The sequence below is a fragment of the Manihot esculenta genome, chromosome 18 (genome assembly GCF_001659605.2).
Source record: "Manihot esculenta cultivar AM560-2 chromosome 18, M.esculenta_v8, whole genome shotgun sequence".
NCBI classification, from domain to species: Eukaryota; Viridiplantae; Streptophyta; class Magnoliopsida; order Malpighiales; family Euphorbiaceae; genus Manihot; species Manihot esculenta.
Window position 1 is genome coordinate 21,510,818 of NC_035178.2, and position 24,450 is coordinate 21,535,267.

Genomic DNA, 24,450 nt, shown 5'->3' on the forward strand with positions numbered 1-24,450 from the left:
TTAATTGAATCGTATATTGTGCATGTATCATACTGCTTTGTAAGATGATTAATAACGTTTCCTTTATGTGCTTCTTGTCCCTTTAAAAACACGCCAGAGCTTGCGGTTTGACTTCATCACCAACAGCGTAGTTCAGGACGTAACATCGCTCGATAGTAAGAATTTCCATGTCAATCTTCTAGGTGGCAAAAACCTTACTTTCGATCGCTTCACGATCACTGCACCAGGAGATAGCGTCAATACAGATGGAATTCACATCGGGCATTCAAACGGGATCAACATTATTAATTCAAATATTGCCACCGGCGATGACTGCATCTCCATTGGTGGTGCCAGCGAACAAATAAGGATCACAAACGTACGATGTGGACATGGACATGGCATTAGCGTGGGAAGTTTAGGGAAGACCACTGATGAATTTGTCTCTGGAATTTTCGTAAGGAACTGCACCTTCTATGACACCGACAATGGAGTGAGAATTAAGACATGGCCGGCATTACATGGTGGCATGGCCTCTGATATGCATTTCGAGGATATTATGATGAAAAATGTCCGCAACCCTATCATTATAGATCAAATGTACTGCCCATGGAATCAGTGCAATCCAAAGGTAACGCGAAAAGAAATGAAAATGAAAGAGTCTCTTAATGCATTGTCCGTGGAAAAATCTGCCCGCAACATGAAATTTCTGTAACCCTTTGCCGTTTCTGATGTTTGTTTCAGCTTCCGTCAAAAGTTAAGATCTCCAACGTCACCTTCAAGAATATTAGGGGCTCTTCAGCGACCGCAGTAGCTGTTCGACTTAATTGCAGCAGCAGTTTTCCATGCCAGAAGGTCGAGCTCGCTGACATTAACTTGACGTACGGAGGAAAGGAAGGCCCTGTAAAATCCTTGTGTGCAAATGTTAAACCCACACTTAAGGGAAAATTGACTCCAACCATTTGCTAGTATTGTCAACGCTCAAACCTCGCAGCTCCTAGCCGCGATACATGGATTATCGAGGAGATGAGCATATTTCAAGTTGTAAGTTTTACCAAATAAAACGAGACACTTCAAAGTTTCCTTTTATATAGGTTACTGCGTGGGTAGACGGCCAAGATACTCGCATGTTGCTCTTTGTCTTTTTTGTTTTTCCATTTTCTATTCAATCTGCTCGCTCACTCGTCGGGTTTCGCCTCGTCGTGCGGTGATTAAACTGACAACAGAAAACATGAGATTACAGTCGAAGGCAGTTTGGCCAAGTTTCGACCCTAGAAAAAATTATTCTGTCCGAATTTTCAGGCTTTTTATAGATTTTTCGTACAGTTTTGAACGTTATTTTCATCACGATAGAGTAATCGTATTAAAACTTCCACTCAAAGGCACACATTGTCCATGAGAAGAAAAGATATGCGTATTCTTTGGTGCTGAACTCAATTTGATGCTAGATTTACACAATCCACTCCCTAAAGAATTTGTTGAGTTTCGTTGCACAGTGCGGTGATGAAATCGACAAAAGAAAATTTAACACTACAGCATATCATGAACTCCTTCAGCGTAATCCAATGTAATGGATGCGATGCAACGCAACATTTTCGGCTCAAATGAGAAAAGAAACTGGGCCGCGGGAAACAAAATGCGGTTTTTTTAGAAAGGTTTGCGAAATAAGAGACTCATGAAATTAGGGCTGCTCATTTAAAACTTATTATCGGGAACCTAAGAAACTCGTTTAATAAAAACTTATTCATTTGATGGGTCGAGGTGCTGTGAGAATTTCAACACATAATAGGTCCACGTGATGCTGCACAAGGGTCGCCCAAAGAAAGGCATGAGTTGTCAACACATAATAGGTCCACGTGGCAAGATCTGATGAGTGGGTAGCGCGGCCCCACTCTAGGAAAGGAAGGCCCGCACACCTCAACACCCTGTTTATTAGCATAACTGGCCCTCCCCTGGATAAGATGAGTCTCGGCACAAAGTTATCATTATCAGGCACAGTCCCGCGTATACCCATTATGGCTATAGTCGCGGGATCACCGACCTATTAGCCGGCGATATCCCTGATCAAGCAAACGATCACATCATCATTGGATTATCAGAAAATGCTATATTTATCTCTGTCTTCTTACAGTATTAAAGGAGAACGACCAGAGAGGCAAAGGTACGATGTTCTTTTATACTGTTCAAGTTATGAGCAATTCCTTTCTCTCGCTTTTCTCTTCAGGCTTATTGAGTTGAGCGTCGGAGTGGCTGCCGTGGGCACCCATCACCTCACGTTCTCATTCTTGCAGGTTTAACCAATAACAGCACAGCTCTATTTTCCGACTGCATCACCAAGCTAGCCCGGGTGCTCGTTGGTCAATAAGCTCAAAGTTTTGGAATAAAAAATGCACAAGCTCTATCACATCGACATATTGTCGAACCCCGTGAATATGTGCGTCGCCTATTTTGCTTTTCATTTTAGCTCACTTTGTGTCACTGCACGACATATTGAGGCGTTGAAATCTCTTCGGTGAAAAATACATTTTCTCATTAGGTTTTTTTAACGTCTTTAAATTTTTTTTTTATTGCATGCTAAGGGCAATTTTCAAAAGATTCAAGGACCGATTATGAATTTAGAAGGTACATGGCACTAATTTTATGAAAATAGAATATTCTGTGAAGCGAATAAATCTACCCGTGCTATGATTTAGGATCTACTCAAGCATCATCACTTAAAATCTCTTCAAGAAAGGAAGTCACTGTGAGTATGTGTCACGATTAATCGTTGCTCCGTTTCCTTTTCTTTAAAAGGAAACGTGACGCGGCTCATAAAAAGTGCATGCGATTTCTACTTATGTGAATTCTATTTTTTTTATGCAATATTTTGGAATATTGCACGGTGCGAGACAAATGAAAATCTACTATTGGCGTTGGAGGGTGCTTGTCATGAACAAGTAAGAAATCGCTATATCAGTATGAAAGGCTTAGACGTAAAGATAAGTTTTGCTGCAAACGAATGAAAAACAAGACAATATCTACTTATAGGTTAGACGTTAGTCGGTATTTCTCTGTTATGCTTTTTATTAAAAAGCGACAAAACAATTTCCAATAATAGAACAAAAGTTACAAGTAAATAACTTCCCTCCGTTATAAAATCCGGTAACTTTAGATAATTGCTTAGATATAAAAGCTTTTGCAAACAAGGAGAAATCCATTCTAATTTGCCGCGCATTTTACGAAAGAACTTAGAAAAGAAAAGGCTTCATGAAGATGACGACCCTGGAGACGTATTTTTCCCTGACATCTTTGCTATTATTGTTTGTTTTTGCTGGTAGAGTTCAATCTGCCGTATTTGATGTGAAAAATTATGGTGGTAAAGCCGATGGCAAGTCAGATATTAGCAAGGTGTGCTGACGATTCCTAATTTTTAATTTCGCCGTGATTTTCTTATACCTCATTTTAACTGAACTTTCATCTCCCTTTTTTTTTTCCTTTTCAGGCATTATTGGGCGCGTGGAAAGAGGCTTGTTCAGCAAAGGGTTCCAACATAGTTGTAGTACCCAAAGGAACATATTCCATAGGTTTAACTGACTTAAATGGTCCATGCAAGGGAGCCATGGAGCTTCAAGTCCAAGGAACCTTATTGGCACCGATAAACCCTAGCAGTTATGCCAAGGACAGCTGGATTACTTTTGCATACATTGATCAATTCAAATTATCCGGTGGTGGAACCTTCGACGGACAAGGGCAAGTGGCTTGGAAGCAAAATAACTGCGGTCGAAATCCAAAATGCAAGAGACTTCCAGTTGTAAGTTTAATTGAATCGTATATTGTGCATGTATCATACTGCTTTGTAAGATGATTAATAACGTTTCCTTTATGTGCTTCTTGTCCCTTTAAAAACACGCCAGAGCTTGCGGTTTGACTTCATCACCAACAGCGTAGTTCAGGACGTAACATCGCTCGATAGTAAGAATTTCCATGTCAATCTTCTAGGTGGCAAAAACCTTACTTTCGATCGCTTCACGATCACTGCACCAGGAGATAGCGTCAATACAGATGGAATTCACATCGGGCATTCAAACGGGATCAACATTATTAATTCAAATATTGCCACCGGCGATGACTGCATCTCCATTGGTGGTGCCAGCGAACAAATAAGGATCACAAACGTACGATGTGGACATGGACATGGCATTAGCGTGGGAAGTTTAGGGAAGACCACTGATGAATTTGTCTCCGGAATTTTCGTAAGGAACTGCACCTTCTATGACACCGACAATGGAGTGAGAATTAAGACATGGCCGGCATTACATGGTGGCATGGCCTCTGATATGCATTTCGAGGATATTATGATGAAAAATGTCCGCAACCCTATCATTATAGATCAAATGTACTGCCCATGGAATCAGTGCAATCCAAAGGTAACGCGAAAAGAAATGAAAATGAAAGAGTCTCTTAATGCATTGTCCGTGGACAAATCTGCCCGCAACATGAAATTTCTGTAACCCTTTGCCGTTTCTGATGTTTGTTTCAGCTTCCGTCAAAAGTTAAGATCTCCAACGTCACCTTCAAGAATATTAGGGGCTCTTCAGCGACCGCAGTAGCTGTTCGACTTAATTGCAGCAGCAGTTTTCCATGCCAGAAGGTCGAGCTCGCTGACATTAACTTGACGTACGGAGGAAAGGAAGGCCCTGTAAAATCCTTGTGTGCAAATGTTAAACCCACACTTAAGGGAAAATTGACTCCAACCATTTGCTAGTATTGTCAACGCTCAAACCTCGCAGCTCCTAGCCGCGATACATGGATTATCGAGGAGATGAGCATATTTCAAGTTGTAAGTTTTACCAAATAAAACGAGACACTTCAAAGTTTCCTTTTATATAGGTTACTGCGTGGGTAGACGGCCAAGATACTCGCATGTTGCTCTTTGTCTTTTTTGTTTTTCCATTTTCTATTCAATCTGCTCGCTCACTCGTCGGGTTTCGCCTCGTCGTGCGGTGATTAAACTGACAACAGAAAACATGAGATTACAGTCGAAGGCAGTTTGGCCAAGTTTCGACCCTAGAAAAAATTATTCTGTCCGAATTTTCAGGCTTTTTATAGATTTTTCGTACAGTTTTGAACGTTATTTTCATCACGATAGAGTAATCGTATTAAAATTTCCACTCAAAGGCACACATTGTCCATGAGAAGAAAAGATATGCGTATTCTTTGGTGCTGAACTCAATTTGATGCTAGATTTACACAATCCACTCCCTAAAGAATTTGTTGAGTTTTGTAATACCCGACAGATTCAAGACATCGGAATTTCTACCGTCCGGTGGAATTCGAGGATGTCAGAGGTTTCTAGAAGGGTAAGAGAAAGGTTTTCTAAAATATTTTCAAGTATTTTAAAGGTTTAGAGTGAAAAAGAATTGAGTTTTGTGGAGAATTGGCCAAAGGAGTTTCTGTCATGTTCGGCCCCCGAAGGTGATGTTCGGCCCCCGAAAGTTGCATGGTTTTGCATGCAGTTTCGGCAGCCGAAGCTGAGGTGGTCGGTTAGTTGTGCATGCTCCTCAGTCCGTGGTTTGGCCAGGTGTTCACCTCCAGATCATGACCAGAGGTTAGGCCACGTCTCCCTTGACTCATCTGCAAGCTTTTAAGCAGCTCATGCAGAGGGTTGATCATTTGCAAAAGGTTTTGAATGTTTTTGAGAGAAAAGAAGAGTTGTGAGGGTTTGAAGCTTTGGAGGAGGAATTGCTGTGTTTGCTTGTTCCTCTTCTGATTTCAGGAGGTAAGGGACATCTTTAAGTTTGTTTTCATGAGTTTTAACAGCTTTTTAAAGAGGTTATGGAAGTGTATGCATGAGTTGCATGCTTAGGTTAGTTTTGATGTTTTAATGGTGAAAGCATGATTATATGTTGTGTTAGTTGTTTTGTTGGAGTTTAAGTTGTTTTAAGCTCCTTTATGTTTGTTCAAGTGTTTATGCATGTTTTAGAGGGGTTAAATGCATGTATTGAGGGTTGAGCAGGTGATGGAGGGACTGGCAGGCGTCCTTGTGCACGAAACTGAATTCTGGATGAACTCAGGTTCGGCCGCCGAAAGTCCAAGTTAGGCCGCCGAACATGCCTGACTTTCGTCTCTGGAGGAGACATTCGGCCGCCGAAGGTGCTGCCGAAAGTGCCCTGTCCAGCTTTCCTTTGCTTGTTTTGCATGCATGTTTTGAGGTGTTTTAGAGGGGTTTTGGGAAGTTGTATAAGAGATGTTTATCAGTTATATAGAGTATGTTTGGTACCTCATTTGAGTCCTTCATTGTAGGGTTGGACCCGAGGAAACGAGGTATTTAGCAGTAGTAGCTGCTTCAGAGTTAGAATTGGTCCAGAGCTAGTTAGCCCAGAGTTAGCCAAGCAGAGGCTACAGGTGAGTGGAACTAAACTGAAGATTTTACATTGAGAAATGACACACTTCTAGCATATTTCATGCATCATAAAATACCATGTTATGTATTAGGTTGTGTTGCATTAGAATCCACGAATATGCTGCATTGCATAAGATGATATTTGTGTGGATGAATGTTGAATGATCCATAGCCCTTGATATCAGTTGAGACACCATGAGAGCATATGAGATATGGCATGAGATAGCCATACCAGGTCGCTCCTGGATAGTCCAGGTCGCTCCTGGTACTATGAGTTAGACAGCCGGGCTGTCAGATCAGAGAAAAGAAAAGTCCAGGTGATGGCCTAATCGCCCCTGGCACAGTGGGACATGTTATGATATGAGTCAGTTAAGAGAAGTCCAGGTGTGGCCTAATCGCCCCTGGCACAGTCGGACATACTATGATGTATGTAGCGGGCTATTGGTGACAAGTTCATCCTTTTGATGATATGTTTGTGATGTGATGCATTCCATGAGAGCATATAATGAATGAATTGTTTTATTGTTCCTCCTCACTGGGCTGTAGTAGCTCATCCCACTCCCTTAACCCCAGTTTTTGCAGGTTCTGAGATTAGCTGTGAGACGTCAAAGTCAGCAAGAGTAAAGAGGAAGGATATGCATGAATGTATGGTTGTAATAGAATAGTGGACATGATGTAATTAAAAGATTAATTGTAATGTATTGATATGTACTGTCATATACTGGATAGACTTGTGCTTTCTCTAGTGTCTTTGCCATAGTGTGATGTATGATTAATCCCTTTGTACATGTAACCTGTTTTACGTTTCTTGATGAGAAATGTGTGAGTTAGGCTTAACGTATGGCTTTGATGAGATACCAATGGGATGTGTTACAGATTAAAAGGGTTTCAATCCCTTGCCCCACAGCAGATAGTAGTCCCTGGTATAGGCCCTGAGGGCCATTTCAGATTGACATATCTGAGTAGCAGTAGTTAAGCCTACAGAGTTTTACAGGATTGTTAAGTCGTTTTATATCATGTATGGGATTTATCAGGTACACAGAGAGTATAGTCGGCTTACTACGGGTCCCGGCGGCCTTAAGCCGATCTGGATCCTAGTGCCAGTGATGGTTCGGGCCGTTACAGAGGGGTACCGGTTTCCGGGTCGTTACAGATTGGTATCAGAGCATAGGGCCTCAAGAGTACGGTGTGTTGGGATAGCCCACACCGGAAAGAGGTGTTGTCTTGTATAGGAAGGAAAGCACAATAGGTACAATCATGTCCACTAGGATAGGATGTGGAGTCCTGTCTTGCATGATGATGTGAAATGCCATGATGAGTTGCATGTGCATTATTGATATGTTTGATATGTGTTAAGGATTCATGTGTTTTCACATGGATCATTTGATGATATTGTGTGTGATGTTGTGCTTTTCAGAGGCAGGATGAGAGGAACTCGTCGATCTGCGAGATTGACTGGAGCTCCGTCGGAGGATGAGGACATGGATGCTCATCTCCCAGTTCTGCAAAAGGCAACATCAGATAGTTTAAGCAGAGAAGGTACATCAAGGGACCCTAGAAGGTCTAGTGATGAGAGTAGAAGGGGAGTTGTGCAGAGTGGTATGTCAGGGTTTAGGAGAGTCCTAGAGGAGGATGTGCAGAGCAGAGATGGTAACTTTGGCAGGAGCAGGTTAGGAGGAGATATGGGTGAGTCTCAAGGAGGCACTCAGGCCTCGAGATTTGTTCCACCTCAGTATCCACCCTACCAGTGGGGGGCAGAGTACCCGATGAGAGGTACATCAGAGTTTCCTAGTTATCACCCATATCCCACCTTTATGCCCTATCCTTCCTTTTATCCGCCATATCCACCGCCACAGCCACAGTATACCATGTTTCCACCCTTCTTTGGTTATCCAAGTTTAGCAAACCCTACCTCAGGGAATGTTGCACCTCCTCCACCACCACTAGAACCAGTAGCCCCAGTTGTCCAAATATCTAAGCCTAGTTCACCTGGAGGAAGTGAGGTAAAGATGATAGATTATTTGAGGTTAGATGGCCCTAAGTTTGAGACTGGTGATGACCCTGTTGAGTATCTTAGCATGGTCAAGATGATAACTAATGAGTTGGGAGCCAATGAGCGTAGAGCCATTCAGATGGCAGGGGTCACATTGAAATGTGAAAAGGCAAGGGCATGGTTCAACCAGTATGTGAACCCGAGGGTAGAAAGCTTATCTTGGGAGCAGTTTGCAACAGAGTTTGCCGAAGGGGCTTTTCCAGATAGCACAAGGAAGAGGTTCCATGATATAGTAGATATGGCACAGAAGAGAGAAGCTAGTGCCAAACTTGCAGGGACAAGTGATGTGAATCTCTCCCTTCTGCACGAGGCTGGGATAGAAAGGAAGAAGGGGGGGAGAGGCCTCAGACGATCAAAGAAGAACAAGTTCTGGAAGCAGCTCAAGTCTGGTCTGGGAATAGGTGAGGGATCGAGCTCTGGTTTGACAAACTCCAAATGTCCGAGGTGCGGTAGGCCGCACAAGGGAGTCTGTTTAGTAGGGACAACAGCATGTTTCAGGTGTGGACAGGAGGGACACATAGCACGTGAGTGTTCCACTGTGACATTGATAACACAGTCCCAGCAGACAGCCTCAAACAGAGTGACGCAACCAGGAGCTCTAGCTATGACTTTGGGCAGAGGCAGAGGGAGCGAAATCACTCCTTCTTTCACAAGTTCCCCAGATGAAGGTTCATCAGTACCAGCACGGATCTTCGCTTTGACACAGCAAGAGGTCTACACATCAGACATGGCGGTGACAGGTACTTTTCACTTCCATATATTTTGATGTGTCTGTTATTAGAGACTCTGATGTTTCGCTTTCCTTAGGGCTTTGAGAGTCACAGAGAGTAGGGGTTTGTTAGCTTCTGGGATTCAAATGTCCTCTTTGAGTCACTAGACCCAAATGTGATCCATCAGTGGCAGAGTTAATCTGTCAGTAGCGTTTAGTGTGAGTTTTGAGTAGGTGCCTTCCAGCTGACCTAGTGGTTCTAGAATGACTGTTTGACGTCATTCTAGGGGTGGATGGGCTAGCTACTCATAGTACTGCTATTGATAAGCAGAGTAGTCAGGCTTAGAGATCAGGATGGATCACAGGTAGTTTGTTAAGGGGACAATATAGAGAAGCCTGGAATTTGATATCAGCCCTATAGACTCTGAAACTGTTCAGGAGAGGTTTCTTGCTTGCGTGTGTCAGAAAGTATAGTAGTTGATTAGATTAGGAAAGGAACCAGTTTTAGTGCCCACAGTCAAAGAAAAGTTTTGGTTTTTGACCCAGACAAGCCGTCAGGTTTACCACCTGCTAAGAGACTAGAATGGGATATAGGACTGATGTCTAAACCCAGAACCATTCTTCGTCTTCTCTGCCGAATGATACCAGTAGAGTGAGAGAGATAGGAATGGTGTCTAGACCCTAGACTTTACTGCAGGATGGCATCAGTAGTAGGATGGCACCAATAGAATAAGTGAGATGATAAAAGCCAGATGAATAGTAGCTAGTGGTTAGTGAGCTAGGAAAGATGCTCGAGGGTGTTGCTATGAGATGCTATGGCCTTAGATTTTATCCAGGTATAGGAAGAGTGATCTCTCATCTCTGAATGCAGCCCTCAAGGAAAAGACATAAGGCAGAGAATAGAGTAAGAAATAGAAGAGTAAGAAAAGAATAAAAGGGTAAGTGAAAGTGAGCAGATTAAGGAAAAGAGAAGAATAAGTAAACTAGAATAGAACAGAGAAAGAAAAGAGTAAGATTAAGAGTCAGTTCAGGAGGAGATTTCAGTTTAGTCTGGGATTAGGTGGTAATTGAGGCAGAGGAAAGGGTGAGCTTTTCCATTAGTAAATTCCCGAGGGAAGTTCCATTAGCTTTAGCTCGGATCTTCACCCTGACTCAGTCGGAAGCTATCACATTGAACACAGTGACATCAAGTATGTTCACTTGTGGATGTTCAGATGTGTATGCTGTTCGTTTTGAACCCGCATGTTTTTACTTCCTTGTGGCTTAGTGAGCTGTTACTAGAGTGGGTTTGATGACTTCTAGGCTTAGAGTGTTTTCTCTGGGTTAATGGACCCGGGTATGATCCATCTGAAGCAGAGTCAGTTAATCAGATCAGTTTAGAGTTGTAGTGAGTAGAAGCTATCCAGCTGACCTTATGGTTCTAGAGTTGATTATTTGATGTCATTCTAGGGCGGATTAGCTACTTACTCATTGTACTACCTGTGTCTACAGAGACAAGGTAGGAGAGTTCAGAGTTCAGAGGCTAGGATGGATCATAGAGAGTCCTTAGAAGGGACAGAGTATAGGTGCCTAGAGGTTTGATGTCAGCCCAGCAGGCTCATAGGTACACAGGAAAGGGTATCAGAGGGTTCTAGCTCTTGTGAGCGAGTTTAGGAGTCAGATCAGGGAATTAGCCTCAATACCCATGGTTAGTAAGTTCTAGATGGTTTCCCAGATGAGCTGTCAGGTTTACCATCTGTCAGGGAGTCAGAGTGTGGAATAGAAATGGTGTCTGGACGCGGACCTATTTCTTTCCTTCTACCCTACAGGATGGCACCTGCAGAAAGAGCATAGTCAGAGTAGTATAGAAAAGCTTGGTAGAGAAAGGTTACATTCGACTTAGTACCTCACTCTGGAATGTTCCAGTGTCAGTGTGAGAAACGAAGGATGAAACTTTGAGATTTTGTAACGACTGTGAGCAGTTGAACAAAATCACTACCAAGGACAGGTGTTCCCACACAGGATTGATGCTCTGTGGAGACAACGAGGAGGAACTGTGTATCCTCCACGATCGATCTTAGAGTTGGGAACTAGATATTAAGAGTTAGAAAGAGAGTTAAAGAAAACAAAAACCAGTATAGGAAAGAAGAAGAAAGGCGGGCAAGGATCAGAGTGCTCAGCAAAGGCGTAGAATAGTTTAGAAAAACAGAGAAGCATGCCCATGATCTACTAAATGGTGTAGATTCTAAGAGAACATGGCATAGAGGCCAAGTGCATAAGTTCAGTTTCGGGGCATGTCCGTATGATTATGAGGTGTCCTAAGACGTTTTTGTTTTAAAGTCAGTAGTATTGACGCTATAGGCAAGGCATCTAGTTTTTCCTTAGAGGTATGGCTCCTCTGACTGGGTTGAGTAAAGCGAAGTAACGGTTAGTGTAACCAGACTAGTGTGACTACAGAAGAGAAAAGTCAAAGAAAGAGAAAAGTCAGTAATCAGATGAAAGAACCAAGTCAGTTGGGTACTGGGAACAGTGAGACGCAATCAGTGTAGAGTATAGACACAGACTCAGCAGTTAAGCGTCAGCAAAGTCAGGAATGGTAAATAACCTAGGAGTTTGACTCCAGTAATATCTGTGTCTCTTCGCAGAGGAAAGTGTTAGACTTTCCTTAATTGCTTATTTGCATATGTGTTTGTTGTGTGAACATTCGAGGACGAATGTTCTTAAAGGGGGGAAGAATGTAATACCCGACAGATTCAAGACATCGGAATTTCTACCGTCCGGTGGAATTCGAGGATGTCAGAGGTTTCTAGAAGGGTAAGAGAAAGGTTTTCTAAAATATTTTCAAGTATTTTAAAGGTTTAGAGTGAAAAAGAATTGAGTTTTGTGGAGAATTGGCCAAAGGAGTTTCTGTCATGTTCGGCCCCCGAAGGTTAAGTTCGGCCGCCGAAAGTGCCCAATGTTCGGCCCCCGAAGGTGATGTTCGGCCCCCGAAAGTTGCATGGTTTTGCATGCAGTTTCGGCAGCCGAAGCTGAGGTGGTCGGTTAGTTGTGCATGCTCCTCAGTCCGTGGTTTGGCCAGGTGTTCACCTCCAGATCATGACCAGAGGTTAGGCCACGTCTCCCTTGACTCATCTGCAAGCTTTTAAGCAGCTCATGCAGAGGGTTGATCATTTGCAAAAGGTTTTGAATGTTTTTGAGAGAAAAGAAGAGTTGTGAGGGTTTGAAGCTTTGGAGGAGGAGTTGCTGTGTTTGCTTGTTCCTCTTCTGATTTCAGGAGGTAAGGGACATCTTTAAGTTTGTTTTCATGAGTTTTAACAGCTTTTTAAAGAGGTTATGGAAGTGTATGCATGAGTTGCATGCTTAGGTTAGTTTTGATGTTTTAATGGTGAAAGCATGATTATATGTTGTGTTAGTTGTTTTGTTGGAGTTTAAGTTGTTTTAAGCTCCTTTATGTTTGTTCAAGTGTTTATGCATGTTTTAGAGGGGTTAAATGCATGTATTGAGGGTTGAGCAGGTGATGGAGGGACTGGCAGGCGTCCTTGTGCACGAAACTGAATTCTGGATGAACTCAGGTTCGGCCGCCGAAAGTCCAAGTTAGGCCGCCGAACATGCCTGACTTTCGTCTCTGGAGGAGACATTCGGCCGCCGAAGGTGCTGCCGAAAGTGCCCTGTCCAGCTTTCCTTTGCTTGTTTTGCATGCATGTTTTGAGGTGTTTTAGAGGGGTTTTGGGAAGTTGTATAAGAGATGTTTATCAGTTATATAGAGTATGTTTGGTACCTCATTTGAGTCCTTCATTGTAGGGTTGGACCCGAGGAAACGAGGTATTTAGCAGTAGTAGCTGCTTCAGAGTTAGAATTGGTCCAGAGCTAGTTAGCCCAGAGTTAGCCAAGCAGAGGCTACAGGTGAGTGGAACTAAACTGAAGATTTTACATTGAGAAATGACACACTTCTAGCATATTTCATGCATCATAAAATACCATGTTATGTATTAGGTTGTGTTGCATTAGAATCCACGAATATGCTGCATTGCATAAGATGATATTTGTGTGGATGAATGTTGAATGATCCATAGCCCTTGATATCAGTTGAGACACCATGAGAGCATATGAGATATGGCATGAGATAGCCATACCAGGTCGCTCCTGGATAGTCCAGGTCGCTCCTGGTACTATGAGTTAGACAGCCGGGCTGTCAGATCAGAGAAAAGAAAAGTCCAGGTGATGGCCTAATCGCCCCTGGCACAGTGGGACATGTTATGATATGAGTCAGTTAAGAGAAGTCCAGGTGTGGCCTAATCGCCCCTGGCACAGTCGGACATACTATGATGTATGTAGCGGGCTATTGGTGACAAGTTCATCCTTTTGATGATATGTTTGTGATGTGATGCATTCCATGAGAGCATATAATGAATGAATTGTTTTATTGTTCCTCCTCACTGGGCTGTAGTAGCTCATCCCACTCCCTTAACCCCAGTTTTGCAGGTTCTGAGATTAGCTGTGAGAAGTCAAAGTCAGCAAGAGTAAAGAGGAAGGATATGCATGAATGTATGGTTGTAATAGAATAGTGGACATGATGTAATTAAAAGATTAATTGTAATGTATTGATATGTACTGTCATATACTGGATAGACTTGTGCTTTCTCTAGTGTCTTTGCCATAGTGTGATGTATGATTAATCCCTTTGTACATGTAACCTGTTTTACGTTTCTTGATGAGAAATGTGTGAGTTAGGCTTAACGTATGGCTTTGATGAGATACCAATGGGATGTGTTACAGATTAAAAGGGTTTCAATCCCTTGCCCCACAGCAGATAGTAGTCCCTGGTATAGGCCCTGAGGGCCATTTCAGATTGACATATCTGAGTAGCAGTAGTTAAGCCTACAGAGTTTTACAGGATTGTTAAGTCGTTTTATATCATGTATGGGATTTATCAGGTACACAGAGAGTATAGTCGGCTTACTACGGGTCCCGGCGGCCTTAAGCCGATCTGGATCCTAGTGCCAGTGATGGTTCGGGCCGTTACAGAGGGGTACCGGTTTCCGGGTCGTTACACATTAGGTTTTTTTAACGTCTTTAAATTTTTTTTTTATTGCATGCTAAGGGCAATTTTCAAAAGATTCAAGGACCGATTATGAATTTAGAAGGTACATGGCACTAATTTTATGAAAATAGAATATTCTGTGAAGCGAATAAATCTACCCGTGCTATGATTTAGGATCTACTCAAGCATCATCACTTAAAATCTCTTCAAGAAAGGAAGTCACTGTGAGTATGTGTCACGATTAATCGTTGCTCCGTTTCCTTTTCTTTAAAAGGAAACGTGACGCGGCTCATAAAAAGTGCATGCGATTTCTACTTATGTGAATTCTATTTTTTTTATGCAATATTTTGGAATATTGCACGGTGCGAGACAAATGAAAATCTACTATTGGCGTTGGAGGGTGCTTGTCATGAACAAGTAAGAAATCGCTATATCAGTATGAAAGGCTTAGACGTAAAGATAAGTTTTGCTGCAAACGAATGAAAAACAAGACAATATCTACTTATAGGTTAGACGTTAGTCGGTATTTCTCTGTTATGCTTTTTATTAAAAAGCGACAAAACAATTTCCAATAATAGAACAAAAGTTACAAGTAAATAACTTCCCTCCGTTATAAAATCCGGTAACTTTAGATAATTGCTTAGATATAAAAGCTTTTGCAAACAAGGAGAAATCCATTCTAATTTGCCGCGCATTTTACGAAAGAACTTAGAAAAGAAAAGGCTTCATGAAGATGACGACCCTGGAGACGTATTTTTCCCTGACATCTTTGCTATTATTGTTTGTTTTTGCTGGTAGAGTTCAATCTGCCGTATTTGATGTGAAAAATTATGGTGGTAAAGCCGATGGCAAGTCAGATATTAGCAAGGTGTGCTGACGATTCCTAATTTTTAATTTCGCCGTGATTTTCTTATACCTCATTTTAACTGAACTTTCATCTCCCTTTTTTTTTTCCTTTTCAGGCATTATTGGGCGCGTGGAAAGAGGCTTGTTCAGCAAAGGGTTCCAACATAGTTGTAGTACCCAAAGGAACATATTCCATAGGTTTAACTGACTTAAATGGTCCATGCAAGGGAGCCATGGAGCTTCAAGTCCAAGGAACCTTATTGGCACCGATAAACCCTAGCAGTTATGCCAAGGACAGCTGGATTACTTTTGCATACATTGATCAATTCAAATTATCCGGTGGTGGAACCTTCGACGGACAAGGGCAAGTGGCTTGGAAGCAAAATAACTGCGGTCGAAATCCAAAATGCAAGAGACTTCCAGTTGTAAGTTTAATTGAATCGTATATTGTGCATGTATCATACTGCTTTGTAAGATGATTAATAACGTTTCCTTTATGTGCTTCTTGTCCCTTTAAAAACACGCCAGAGCTTGCGGTTTGACTTCATCACCAACAGCGTAGTTCAGGACGTAACATCGCTCGATAGTAAGAATTTCCATGTCAATCTTCTAGGTGGCAAAAACCTTACTTTCGATCGCTTCACGATCACTGCACCAGGAGATAGCGTCAATACAGATGGAATTCACATCGGGCATTCAAACGGGATCAACATTATTAATTCAAATATTGCCACCGGCGATGACTGCATCTCCATTGGTGGTGCCAGCGAACAAATAAGGATCACAAACGTACGATGTGGACATGGACATGGCATTAGCGTGGGAAGTTTAGGGAAGACCACTGATGAATTTGTCTCTGGAATTTTCGTAAGGAACTGCACCTTCTATGACACCGACAATGGAGTGAGAATTAAGACATGGCCGGCATTACATGGTGGCATGGCCTCTGATATGCATTTCGAGGATATTATGATGAAAAATGTCCGCAACCCTATCATTATAGATCAAATGTACTGCCCATGGAATCAGTGCAATCCAAAGGTAACGCGAAAAGAAATGAAAATGAAAGAGTCTCTTAATGCATTGTCCGTGGACAAATCTGCCCGCAACATGAAATTTCTGTAACCCTTTGCCGTTTCTGATGTTTGTTTCAGCTTCCGTCAAAAGTTAAGATCTCCAACGTCACCTTCAAGAATATTAGGGGCTCTTCAGCGACCGCAGTAGCTGTTCGACTTAATTGCAGCAGCAGTTTTCCATGCCAGAAGGTCGAGCTCGCTGACATTAACTTGACGTACGGAGGAAAGGAAGGCCCTGTAAAATCCTTGTGTGCAAATGTTAAACCCACACTTAAGGGAAAATTGACTCCAACCATTTGCTAGTATTGTCAACGCTCAAACCTCGCAGCTCCTAGCCGCGATACATGGATTATCGAGGAGATGAGCATATTTCAAGTTGTAAGTTTTACCAAATAAAACGAGACACTTCAAAGTTTCCTTTTATATAGGTTACTGCGTGGGTAGACGGCCAAGATACTCGCATGTTGCTCTTTGTCTTTTTTGTTTTTCCATTTTCTATTCAATCTGCTCGCTCACTCGTCGGGTTTCGCCTCGTCGTGCGGTGATTAAACTGACAACAGAAAACATGAGATTACAGTCGAAGGCAGTTTGGCCAAGTTTCGACCCTAGAAAAAATTATTCTGTCCGAATTTTCAGGCTTTTTATAGATTTTTCGTACAGTTTTGAACGTTATTTTCATCACGATAGAGTAATCGTATTAAAATTTCCACTCAAAGGCACACATTGTCCATGAGAAGAAAAGATATGCGTATTCTTTGGTGCTGAACTCAATTTGATGCTAGATTTACACAATCCACTCCCTAAAGAATTTGTTGAGTTTCGTTGCACAGTGCGGTGATGAAATCGACAAAAGAAAATTTAACACTACAGCATATCATGAACTCCTTCAGCGTAATCCAATGTAATGGATGCGATGCAACGCAACATTTTCGGCTCAAATGAGAAAAGAAACTGGGCCGCGGGAAACAAAATGCGGTTTTTTTAGAAAGGTTTGCGAAATAAGAGACTCATGAAATTAGGGCTGCTCATTTAAAACTTATTATCGGGAACCTAAGAAACTCGTTTAATAAAAACTTATTCATTTGATGGGTCGAGGTGCTGTGAGAATTTCAACACATAATAGGTCCACGTGATGCTGCACAAGGGTCGCCCAAAGAAAGGCATGAGTTGTCAACACATAATAGGTCCACGTGGCAAGATCTGATGAGTGGGTAGCGCGGCCCCACTCTAGGAAAGGAAGGCCCGCACACCTCAACACCCTGTTTATTAGCATAACTGGCCCTCCCCTGGATAAGATGAGTCTCGGCACAAAGTTATCATTATCAGGCACAGTCCCGCGTATACCCATTATGGCTATAGTCGCGGGATCACCGACCTATTAGCCGGCGATATCCCTGATCAAGCAAACGATCACATCATCATTGGATTATCAGAAAATGCTATATTTATCTCTGTCTTCTTACAGTATTAAAGGAGAACGACCAGAGAGGCAAAGGTACGATGTTCTTTTATACTGTTCAAGTTATGAGCAATTCCTTTCTCTCGCTTTTCTCTTCAGGCTTATTGAGTTGAGCGTCGGAGTGGCTGCCGTGGGCACCCATCACCTCACGTTCTCATTCTTGCAGGTTTAACCAATAACAGCACAGCTCTATTTTCCGACTGCATCACCAAGCTAGCCCGGGTGCTCGTTGGTCAATAAGCTCAAAGTTTTGGAATAAAAAATGCACAAGCTCTATCACATCGACATATTGTCGAACCCCGTGAATATGTGCGTCGCCTATTTTGCTTTTCATTTTAGCTCACTTTGTGTCACTGCACGACATATTGAGGCGTTGAAATCTCTTCGGTGAAAAATACATTTTCTCATTAGGTTTTTTTAACGTCTTTAAATTTTTTTTTTATTGCATGCTAAGGGCAATTTTCAAAAGATTCAAGGACCGATTATGAATTTAGAAGGTACATGGCACTAATTTTATGAAAATAGAATATTCTGTGAAGCGAATAAATCTACCCGTGCTATGATTTAGGATCTACTCAAGCATCATCACTTAAAATCTCTTCAAGAAAGGAAGTCACTGTGAGTATGTGTCACGATTAATCGTTGCTCCGTTTCCTTTTCTTTAAAAGGAAACGTGACGCGGCTCATAAAAAGTGCATGCGATTTCTACTTATGTGAATTCTATTTTTTTATGCAATATTTTGGAATATTGCACGGTGCGAGACAAATGAAAATCTACTATTGGCGTTGGAGGGTGCTTGTCATGAACAAGTAAGAAATCGCTATATCAGTATGAAAGGCTTAGACGTAAAGATAAGTTTTGCTGCAAACGAATGAAAAACAAGACAATATCTACTTATAGGTTAGACGTTAGTCGGTATTTCTCTGTTATGCTTTTTATTAAAAAGCGACAAAACAATTTCCAATAATAGAACAAAAGTTACAAGTAAATAACTTCCCTCCGTTATAAAATCCGGTAACTTTAGATAATTGCTTAGATATAAAAGCTTTTGCAAACAAGGAGAAATCCATTCTAATTTGCCGCGCATTTTACGAAAGAACTTAGAAAAGAAAAGGCTTCATGAAGATGACGACCCTGGAGACGTATTTTTCCCTGACATCTTTGCTATTATTGTTTGTTTTTGCTGGTAGAGTTCAATCTGCCGTATTTGATGTGAAAAATTATGGTGGTAAAGCCGATGGCAAGTCAGATATTAGCAAGGTGTGCTGACGATTCCTAATTTTTAATTTCGCCGTGATTTTCTTATACCTCATTTTAACTGAACTTTCATCTCCCTTTTTTTTTTCCTTTTCAGGCATTATTGGGCGCGTGGAAAGAGGCTTGTTCAGCAAAGGGTTCCAACATAGTTGTAGTACCCAAAGGAACATATTCCATAGGTTTAACTGACTTAAATGGTCCATGCAAGGGAGCCATGGAGCTTCAAGTCCAAGGAACCTTATTGGCACCGATAAACCCTAGCAGTTATGCCAAGGACAGCTGGATTACTTTTGCATACATTGATCAATTCAAATTATCCGGTGGTGGAACCTTCGACGGACAAGGGCAAGTGGCTTGGAAGCAAAATAACTGCGGTCGAAATCCAAAATGCAAGAGACTTCCAGTTGTAAGTTTAATTGAATCGTATATTGTGCATGTATCATACTGCTTTGTAAGATGATTAATAACGTTTCCTTTATGTGCTTCTTGTCCCTTTAAAAACACGCCAGAGCTTGCGGTTTGACTTCATCACCAACAGCGTAGTTCAGGACGTAACATCGCTCGATAGTAAGAATTTCCATGTCAATCTTCTAGGTGGCAAAAACCTTACTTTCGATCGCTTCACGATCACTGCACCAGGAGATAGCGTCAATACAGATGGAATTCACATCGGGCATTCAAACGGGATCAACATTATTAATTCAAATATTGCCACCGGCGATGACTGCATCTCCATTGGTGGTGCCAGCGAACAAATAAGGATCACAAACGTACGATGTGGACATGGACATGGCATTAGCGTGGGAAGTTTAGGGAAGACCACTGATGAATTTGTCTCCGGAATTTTCGTAAGGAACTGCACCTTCTATGACACCGACAATGGAGTGAGAATTAAGACATGGCCGGCATTACATGGTGGCATGGCCTCTGATATGCATTTCGAGGATATTATGATGAAAAATGTCCGCAACCCTATCATTATAGATCAAATGTACTGCCCATGGAATCAGTGCAATCCAAAGGTAACGCGAAAAGAAATGAAAATGAAAGAGTCTCTTAATGCATTGTCCGTGGACAAATCTGCCCGCAACATGAAATTTCTGTAACCCTTTGCCGTTTCTGATGTTTGTTTCAGCTTCCGTCAAAAGTTAAGATCTCCAACGTCACCTTCAAGAATATTAGGGGCTCTTCAGCGACCGCAGTAGCTGTTCGACTTAATTGCAGCAGCAGTTTTCCATGCCAGAAGGTCGAGCTCGCTGACATTAACTTGACGTACGGAGGAAAGGAAGGCCCTGTAAAATCCTTGTGTGCAAATGTTAAACCCACACTTAAGGGAAAATTGACTCCAACCATTTGCTAGTATTGTCAACGCTCAAACCTCGCAGCTCCTAGCCGCGATACATGGATTATCGAGGAGATGAGCATATTTCAAGTTGTAAGTTTTACCAAATAAAACGAGACACTTCAAAGTTTCCTTTTATATAGGTTACTGCGTGGGTAGACGGCCAAGATACTCGCATGTTGCTCTTTGTCTTTTTTGTTTTTCCATTTTCTATTCAATCTGCTCGCTCACTCGTCGGGTTTCGCCTCGTCGTGCGGTGATTAAACTGACAACAGAAAACATGAGATTACAGTCGAAGGCAGTTTGGCCAAGTTTCGACCCTAGAAAAAATTATTCTGTCCGAATTTTCAGGCTTTTTATAGATTTTTCGTACAGTTTTGAACGTTATTTTCATCACGATAGAGTAATCGTATTAAAATTTCCACTCAAAGGCACACATTGTCCATGAGAAGAAAAGATATGCGTATTCTTTGGTGCTGAACTCAATTTGATGCTAGATTTACACAATCCACTCCCTAAAGAATTTGTTGAGTTTCGTTGCACAGTGCGGTGATGAAATCGACAAAAGAAAATTTAACACTACAGCATATCATGAACTCCTTCAGCGTAATCCAATGTAATGGATGCGATGCAACGCAACATTTTCGGCTCAAATGAGAAAAGAAACTGGGCCGCGGGAAACAAAATGCGGTTTTTTTAGAAAGGTTTGCGAAATAAGAGACTCATGAAATTAGGGCTGCTCATTTAAAACTTATTATCGGGAACCTAAGAAACTCGTTTAATAAAAACTTATTCATTTGATGGGTCGAGGTGCTGTGAGAATTTCAACACATAATAGGTCCACGTGATGCTGCACAAGGGTCGCCCAAAGAAAGGCATGAGTTGTCAACACATAATAGGTCCACGTGGCAAGATCTGATGAGTGGGTAGCGCGGCCCCACTCTAGGAAAGGAAGGCCCGCACACCTCAACACCCTGTTTATTAGCATAACTGGCCCTCCCCTGGATAAGATGAGTCTCGGCACAAAGTTATCATTATCAGGCACAGTCCCGCGTATACCCATTATGGCTATAGTCGCGGGATCACCGACCTATTAGCCGGCGATATCCCTGATCAAGCAAACGATCACATCATCATTGGATTATCAGAAAATGCTATATTTATCTCTGTCTTCTTACAGTATTAAAGGAGAACGACCAGAGAGGCAAAGGTACGATGTTCTTTTATACTGTTCAAGTTATGAGCAATTCCTTTCTCTCGCTTTTCTCTTCAGGCTTATTGAGTTGAGCGTCGGAGTGGCTGCCGTGGGCACCCATCACCTCACGTTCTCATTCTTGCAGGTTTAACCAATAACAGCACAGCTCTATTTTCCGACTGCATCACCAAGCTAGCCCGGGTGCTCGTTGGTCAATAAGCTCAAAGTTTTGGAATAAAAAATGCACAAGCTCTATCACATCGACATATTGTCGAACCCCGTGAATATGTGCGTCGCCTATTTTGCTTTTCATTTTAGCTCACTTTGTGTCACTGCACGACATATTGAGGCGTTGAAATCTCTTCGGTGAAAAATACATTTTCTCATTAGGTTTTTTTAACGTCTTTAAATTTTTTTTTTATTGCATGCTAAGGGCAATTTTCAAAAGATTCAAGGACCGATTATGAATTTAGAAGGTACATGGCACTAATTTTATGAAAATAGAATATTCTGTGAAGCGAATAAATCTACCCGTGCTATGATTTAGGATCTACTCAAGCATCATCACTTAAAATCTCTTCAAGAAAGGAAGTCACTGTGAGTATGTGTCACGATTAATCGTTGCTCCGTTTCCTTTTCTTTAAAAGGAAACGTGACGCGGCTCATAAAAAGTGCATGCGATTTCTACTTATGTGAATTCTATTTTTTTTATGCAATATTTTGGAATATTGCACGGTGCGAGACAAATGAAAATCTACTATTGGCGTTGGAGGGTGCTTGTCATGAACAAGTAAGAAATCGCTATATCAGTATGAAAGGCTTAGACGTAAAGATAAGTTTTGCTGCAAACGAATGAAAAACAAGACAATATCTACTTATAGGTTAGACGTTAGTCGGTATTTCTCTGTTATGCTTTTTATTAAAAAGCGACAAAACAATTTCCAATAATAGAACAAAAGTTACAAGTAAATAACTTCCCTCCGTTATAAAATCCGGTAACTTTAGATAATTGCTTAGATATAAAAGCTTTTGCAAACAAGGAGAAATCCATTCTAATTTGCCGCGCATTTTACGAAAGAACTTAGAAAAGAAAAGGCTTCATGAAGATGACGACCCTGGAGACGTATTTTTCCCTGACATCTTTGCTATTATTGTTTGTTTTTGCTGGTAGAGTTCAATCTGCCGTATTTGATGTGAAAAATTATGGTGGTAAAGCCGATGGCAAGTCAGATATTAGCAAGGTGTGCTGACGATTCCTAATTTTTAATTTCGCCGTGATTTTCTTATACCTCATTTTAACTGAACTTTCATCTCCCTTTTTTTTTTCCTTTTCAGGCATTATTGGGCGCGTGGAAAGAGGCTTGTTCAGCAAAGGGTTCCAACATAGTTGTAGTACCCAAAGGAACATATTCCATAGGTTTAACTGACTTAAATGGTCCATGCAAGGGAGCCATGGAGCTTCAAGTCCAAGGAACCTTATTGGCACCGATAAACCCTAGCAGTTATGCCAAGGACAGCTGGATTACTTTTGCATACATTGATCAATTCAAATTATCCGGTGGTGGAACCTTCGACGGACAAGGGCAAGTGGCTTGGAAGCAAAATAACTGCGGTCGAAATCCAAAATGCAAGAGACTTCCAGTTGTAAGTTTAATTGAATCGTATATTGTGCATGTATCATACTGCTTTGTAAGATGATTAATAACGTTTCCTTTATGTGCTTCTTGTCCCTTTAAAAACACGCCAGAGCTTGCGGTTTGACTTCATCACCAACAGCGTAGTTCAGGACGTAACATCGCTCGATAGTAAGAATTTCCATGTCAATCTTCTAGGTGGCAAAAACCTTACTTTCGATCGCTTCACGATCACTGCACCAGGAGATAGCGTCAATACAGATGGAATTCACATCGGGCATTCAAACGGGATCAACATTATTAATTCAAATATTGCCACCGGCGATGACTGCATCTCCATTGGTGGTGCCAGCGAACAAATAAGGATCACAAACGTACGATGTGGACATGGACATGGCATTAGCGTGGGAAGTTTAGGGAAGACCACTGATGAATTTGTCTCCGGAATTTTCGTAAGGAACTGCACCTTCTATGACACCGACAATGGAGTGAGAATTAAGACATGGCCGGCATTACATGGTGGCATGGCCTCTGATATGCATTTCGAGGATATTATGATGAAAAATGTCCGCAACCCTATCATTATAGATCAAATGTACTGCCCATGGAATCAGTGCAATCCAAAGGTAACGCGAAAAGAAATGAAAATGAAAGAGTCTCTTAATGCATTGTCCGTGGACAAATCTGCCCGCAACATGAAATTTCTGTAACCCTTTGCCGTTTCTGATGTTTGTTTCAGCTTCCGTCAAAAGTTAAGATCTCCAACGTCACCTTCAAGAATATTAGGGGCTCTTCAGCGACCGCAGTAGCTGTTCGACTTAATTGCAGCAGCAGTTTTCCATGCCAGAAGGTCGAGCTCGCTGACATTAACTTGACGTACGGAGGAAAGGAAGGCCCTGTAAAATCCTTGTGTGCAAATGTTAAACCCTCACTTAAGGGAAAATTGACTCCAACCATTTGCTAGTATTGTCAACGCTCAAACCTCGCAGCTCCTAGCCGCGATACATGGATTATCGAGGAGATGAGCATATTTCAAGTTGTAAGTTTTACCAAATAAAACGAGACACTTCAAAGTTTCCTTTTATATAGGTTACTGCGTGGGTAGACGGCCAAGATACTCGCATGTTGCTCTTTGTCTTTTTTGTTTTTCCATTTTCTATTCAATCTGCTCGCTCACTCGTCGGGTTTCGCCTCGTCGTGCGGTGATTAAACTGACAACAGAAAACATGAGATTACAGTCGAAGGCAGTTTGGCCAAGTTTCGACCCTAGAAAAATTATTCTGTCCGAATTTTCAGGCTTTTTATAGATTTTTCGTACAGTTTTGAACGTTATTTTCATCACGATAGAGTAATCGTATTAAAATTTCCACTCAAAGGCACACATTGTCCATGAGAAGAAAAGATATGCGTATTCTTTGGTGCTGAACTCAATTTGATGCTAGATTTACACAATCCACTCCCTAAAGAATTTGTTGAGTTTCGTTGCACAGTGCGGTG

At 41.7% G+C, this 24,450-nt stretch overlaps 4 protein-coding genes and 1 pseudogene across 4 annotated transcripts; all 5 read left to right on the forward strand.

The window, feature by feature from the left end:
• The window catches only part of LOC122722424, a 5,397-nt pseudogene extending 4,357 nt beyond the window's left edge, over positions 1-1,040 (forward strand).
• Positions 990-4,469, forward strand: LOC122722425 (exopolygalacturonase-like). Its single transcript, XM_043953123.1, has 5 exons — positions 990-1,023; positions 1,090-1,186; positions 3,297-3,366; positions 3,461-3,769; positions 3,840-4,469. Exons 1-5 carry the CDS (start codon positions 990-992, stop codon positions 4,467-4,469), a joined length of 1,140 nt encoding a protein of 379 aa, XP_043809058.1.
• A 4,549-nt stretch (positions 4,470-9,018) lies between these two features.
• Positions 9,019-16,460, forward strand: LOC122722426 (exopolygalacturonase-like). Its single transcript, XM_043953124.1, has 5 exons — positions 9,019-9,154; positions 14,204-14,246; positions 14,942-15,011; positions 15,106-15,414; positions 15,485-16,460. Exons 1-5 carry the CDS (start codon positions 9,019-9,021, stop codon positions 16,112-16,114), a joined length of 1,188 nt encoding a protein of 395 aa, XP_043809059.1. The 3' UTR covers positions 16,115-16,460.
• A 2,190-nt stretch (positions 16,461-18,650) lies between these two features.
• LOC110606252 (polygalacturonase-like) lies at positions 18,651-19,888 on the forward strand. The gene is made up of 3 exons (XM_043953125.1): positions 18,651-18,785; positions 18,880-19,188; positions 19,259-19,888. The coding sequence occupies exons 1-3, from the start codon at positions 18,651-18,653 to the stop codon at positions 19,886-19,888; spliced, it is 1,074 nt and encodes a 357-aa protein (XP_043809060.1).
• A 2,537-nt stretch (positions 19,889-22,425) lies between these two features.
• On the forward strand, positions 22,426-23,663 carry LOC122722427 (polygalacturonase-like). Its single transcript, XM_043953126.1, has 3 exons — positions 22,426-22,560; positions 22,655-22,963; positions 23,034-23,663. Exons 1-3 carry the CDS (start codon positions 22,426-22,428, stop codon positions 23,661-23,663), a joined length of 1,074 nt encoding a protein of 357 aa, XP_043809061.1.
• Positions 23,664-24,450: the final 787 nt, after the last annotated feature.

Excerpts from the sequence above, each read along its gene's own strand:
- LOC122722425 (XM_043953123.1), top strand. The coding sequence starts at position 990 with ATGGATTATCGAGGAGATGAGCATATTTCAAGTT. Across the intron at positions 1,024-1,089 it reads AGATGAGCATATTTCAAGTT|ACGGCCAAGATACTCGCATG; the intron begins GTAAGTTTTACC and ends CTGCGTGGGTAG. Across the intron at positions 1,187-3,296 it reads GGGTTTCGCCTCGTCGTGCG|AGTTCAATCTGCCGTATTTG; the intron begins GTGATTAAACTG and ends TTTTGCTGGTAG.
- LOC122722426 (XM_043953124.1), top strand. The coding sequence starts at position 9,019 with ATGACTTTGGGCAGAGGCAGAGGGAGCGAAATCACTCCTTCTTTCACA. Across the intron at positions 9,155-14,203 it reads ATCAGACATGGCGGTGACAG|GGCAATTTTCAAAAGATTCA; the intron begins GTACTTTTCACT and ends TTGCATGCTAAG. Across the intron at positions 14,247-14,941 it reads ACCGATTATGAATTTAGAAG|AGTTCAATCTGCCGTATTTG; the intron begins GTACATGGCACT and ends TTTTGCTGGTAG.
- LOC110606252 (XM_043953125.1), top strand. The coding sequence starts at position 18,651 with ATGACGACCCTGGAGACGTATTTTTCCCTGACATCTTTGCTATTATTG. Across the intron at positions 18,786-18,879 it reads GCAAGTCAGATATTAGCAAG|GCATTATTGGGCGCGTGGAA; the intron begins GTGTGCTGACGA and ends TTTCCTTTTCAG. Across the intron at positions 19,189-19,258 it reads AATGCAAGAGACTTCCAGTT|TATGTGCTTCTTGTCCCTTT; the intron begins GTAAGTTTAATT and ends TAACGTTTCCTT.
- LOC122722427 (XM_043953126.1), top strand. The coding sequence starts at position 22,426 with ATGACGACCCTGGAGACGTATTTTTCCCTGACATCTTTGCTATTATTG. Across the intron at positions 22,561-22,654 it reads GCAAGTCAGATATTAGCAAG|GCATTATTGGGCGCGTGGAA; the intron begins GTGTGCTGACGA and ends TTTCCTTTTCAG. Across the intron at positions 22,964-23,033 it reads AATGCAAGAGACTTCCAGTT|TATGTGCTTCTTGTCCCTTT; the intron begins GTAAGTTTAATT and ends TAACGTTTCCTT.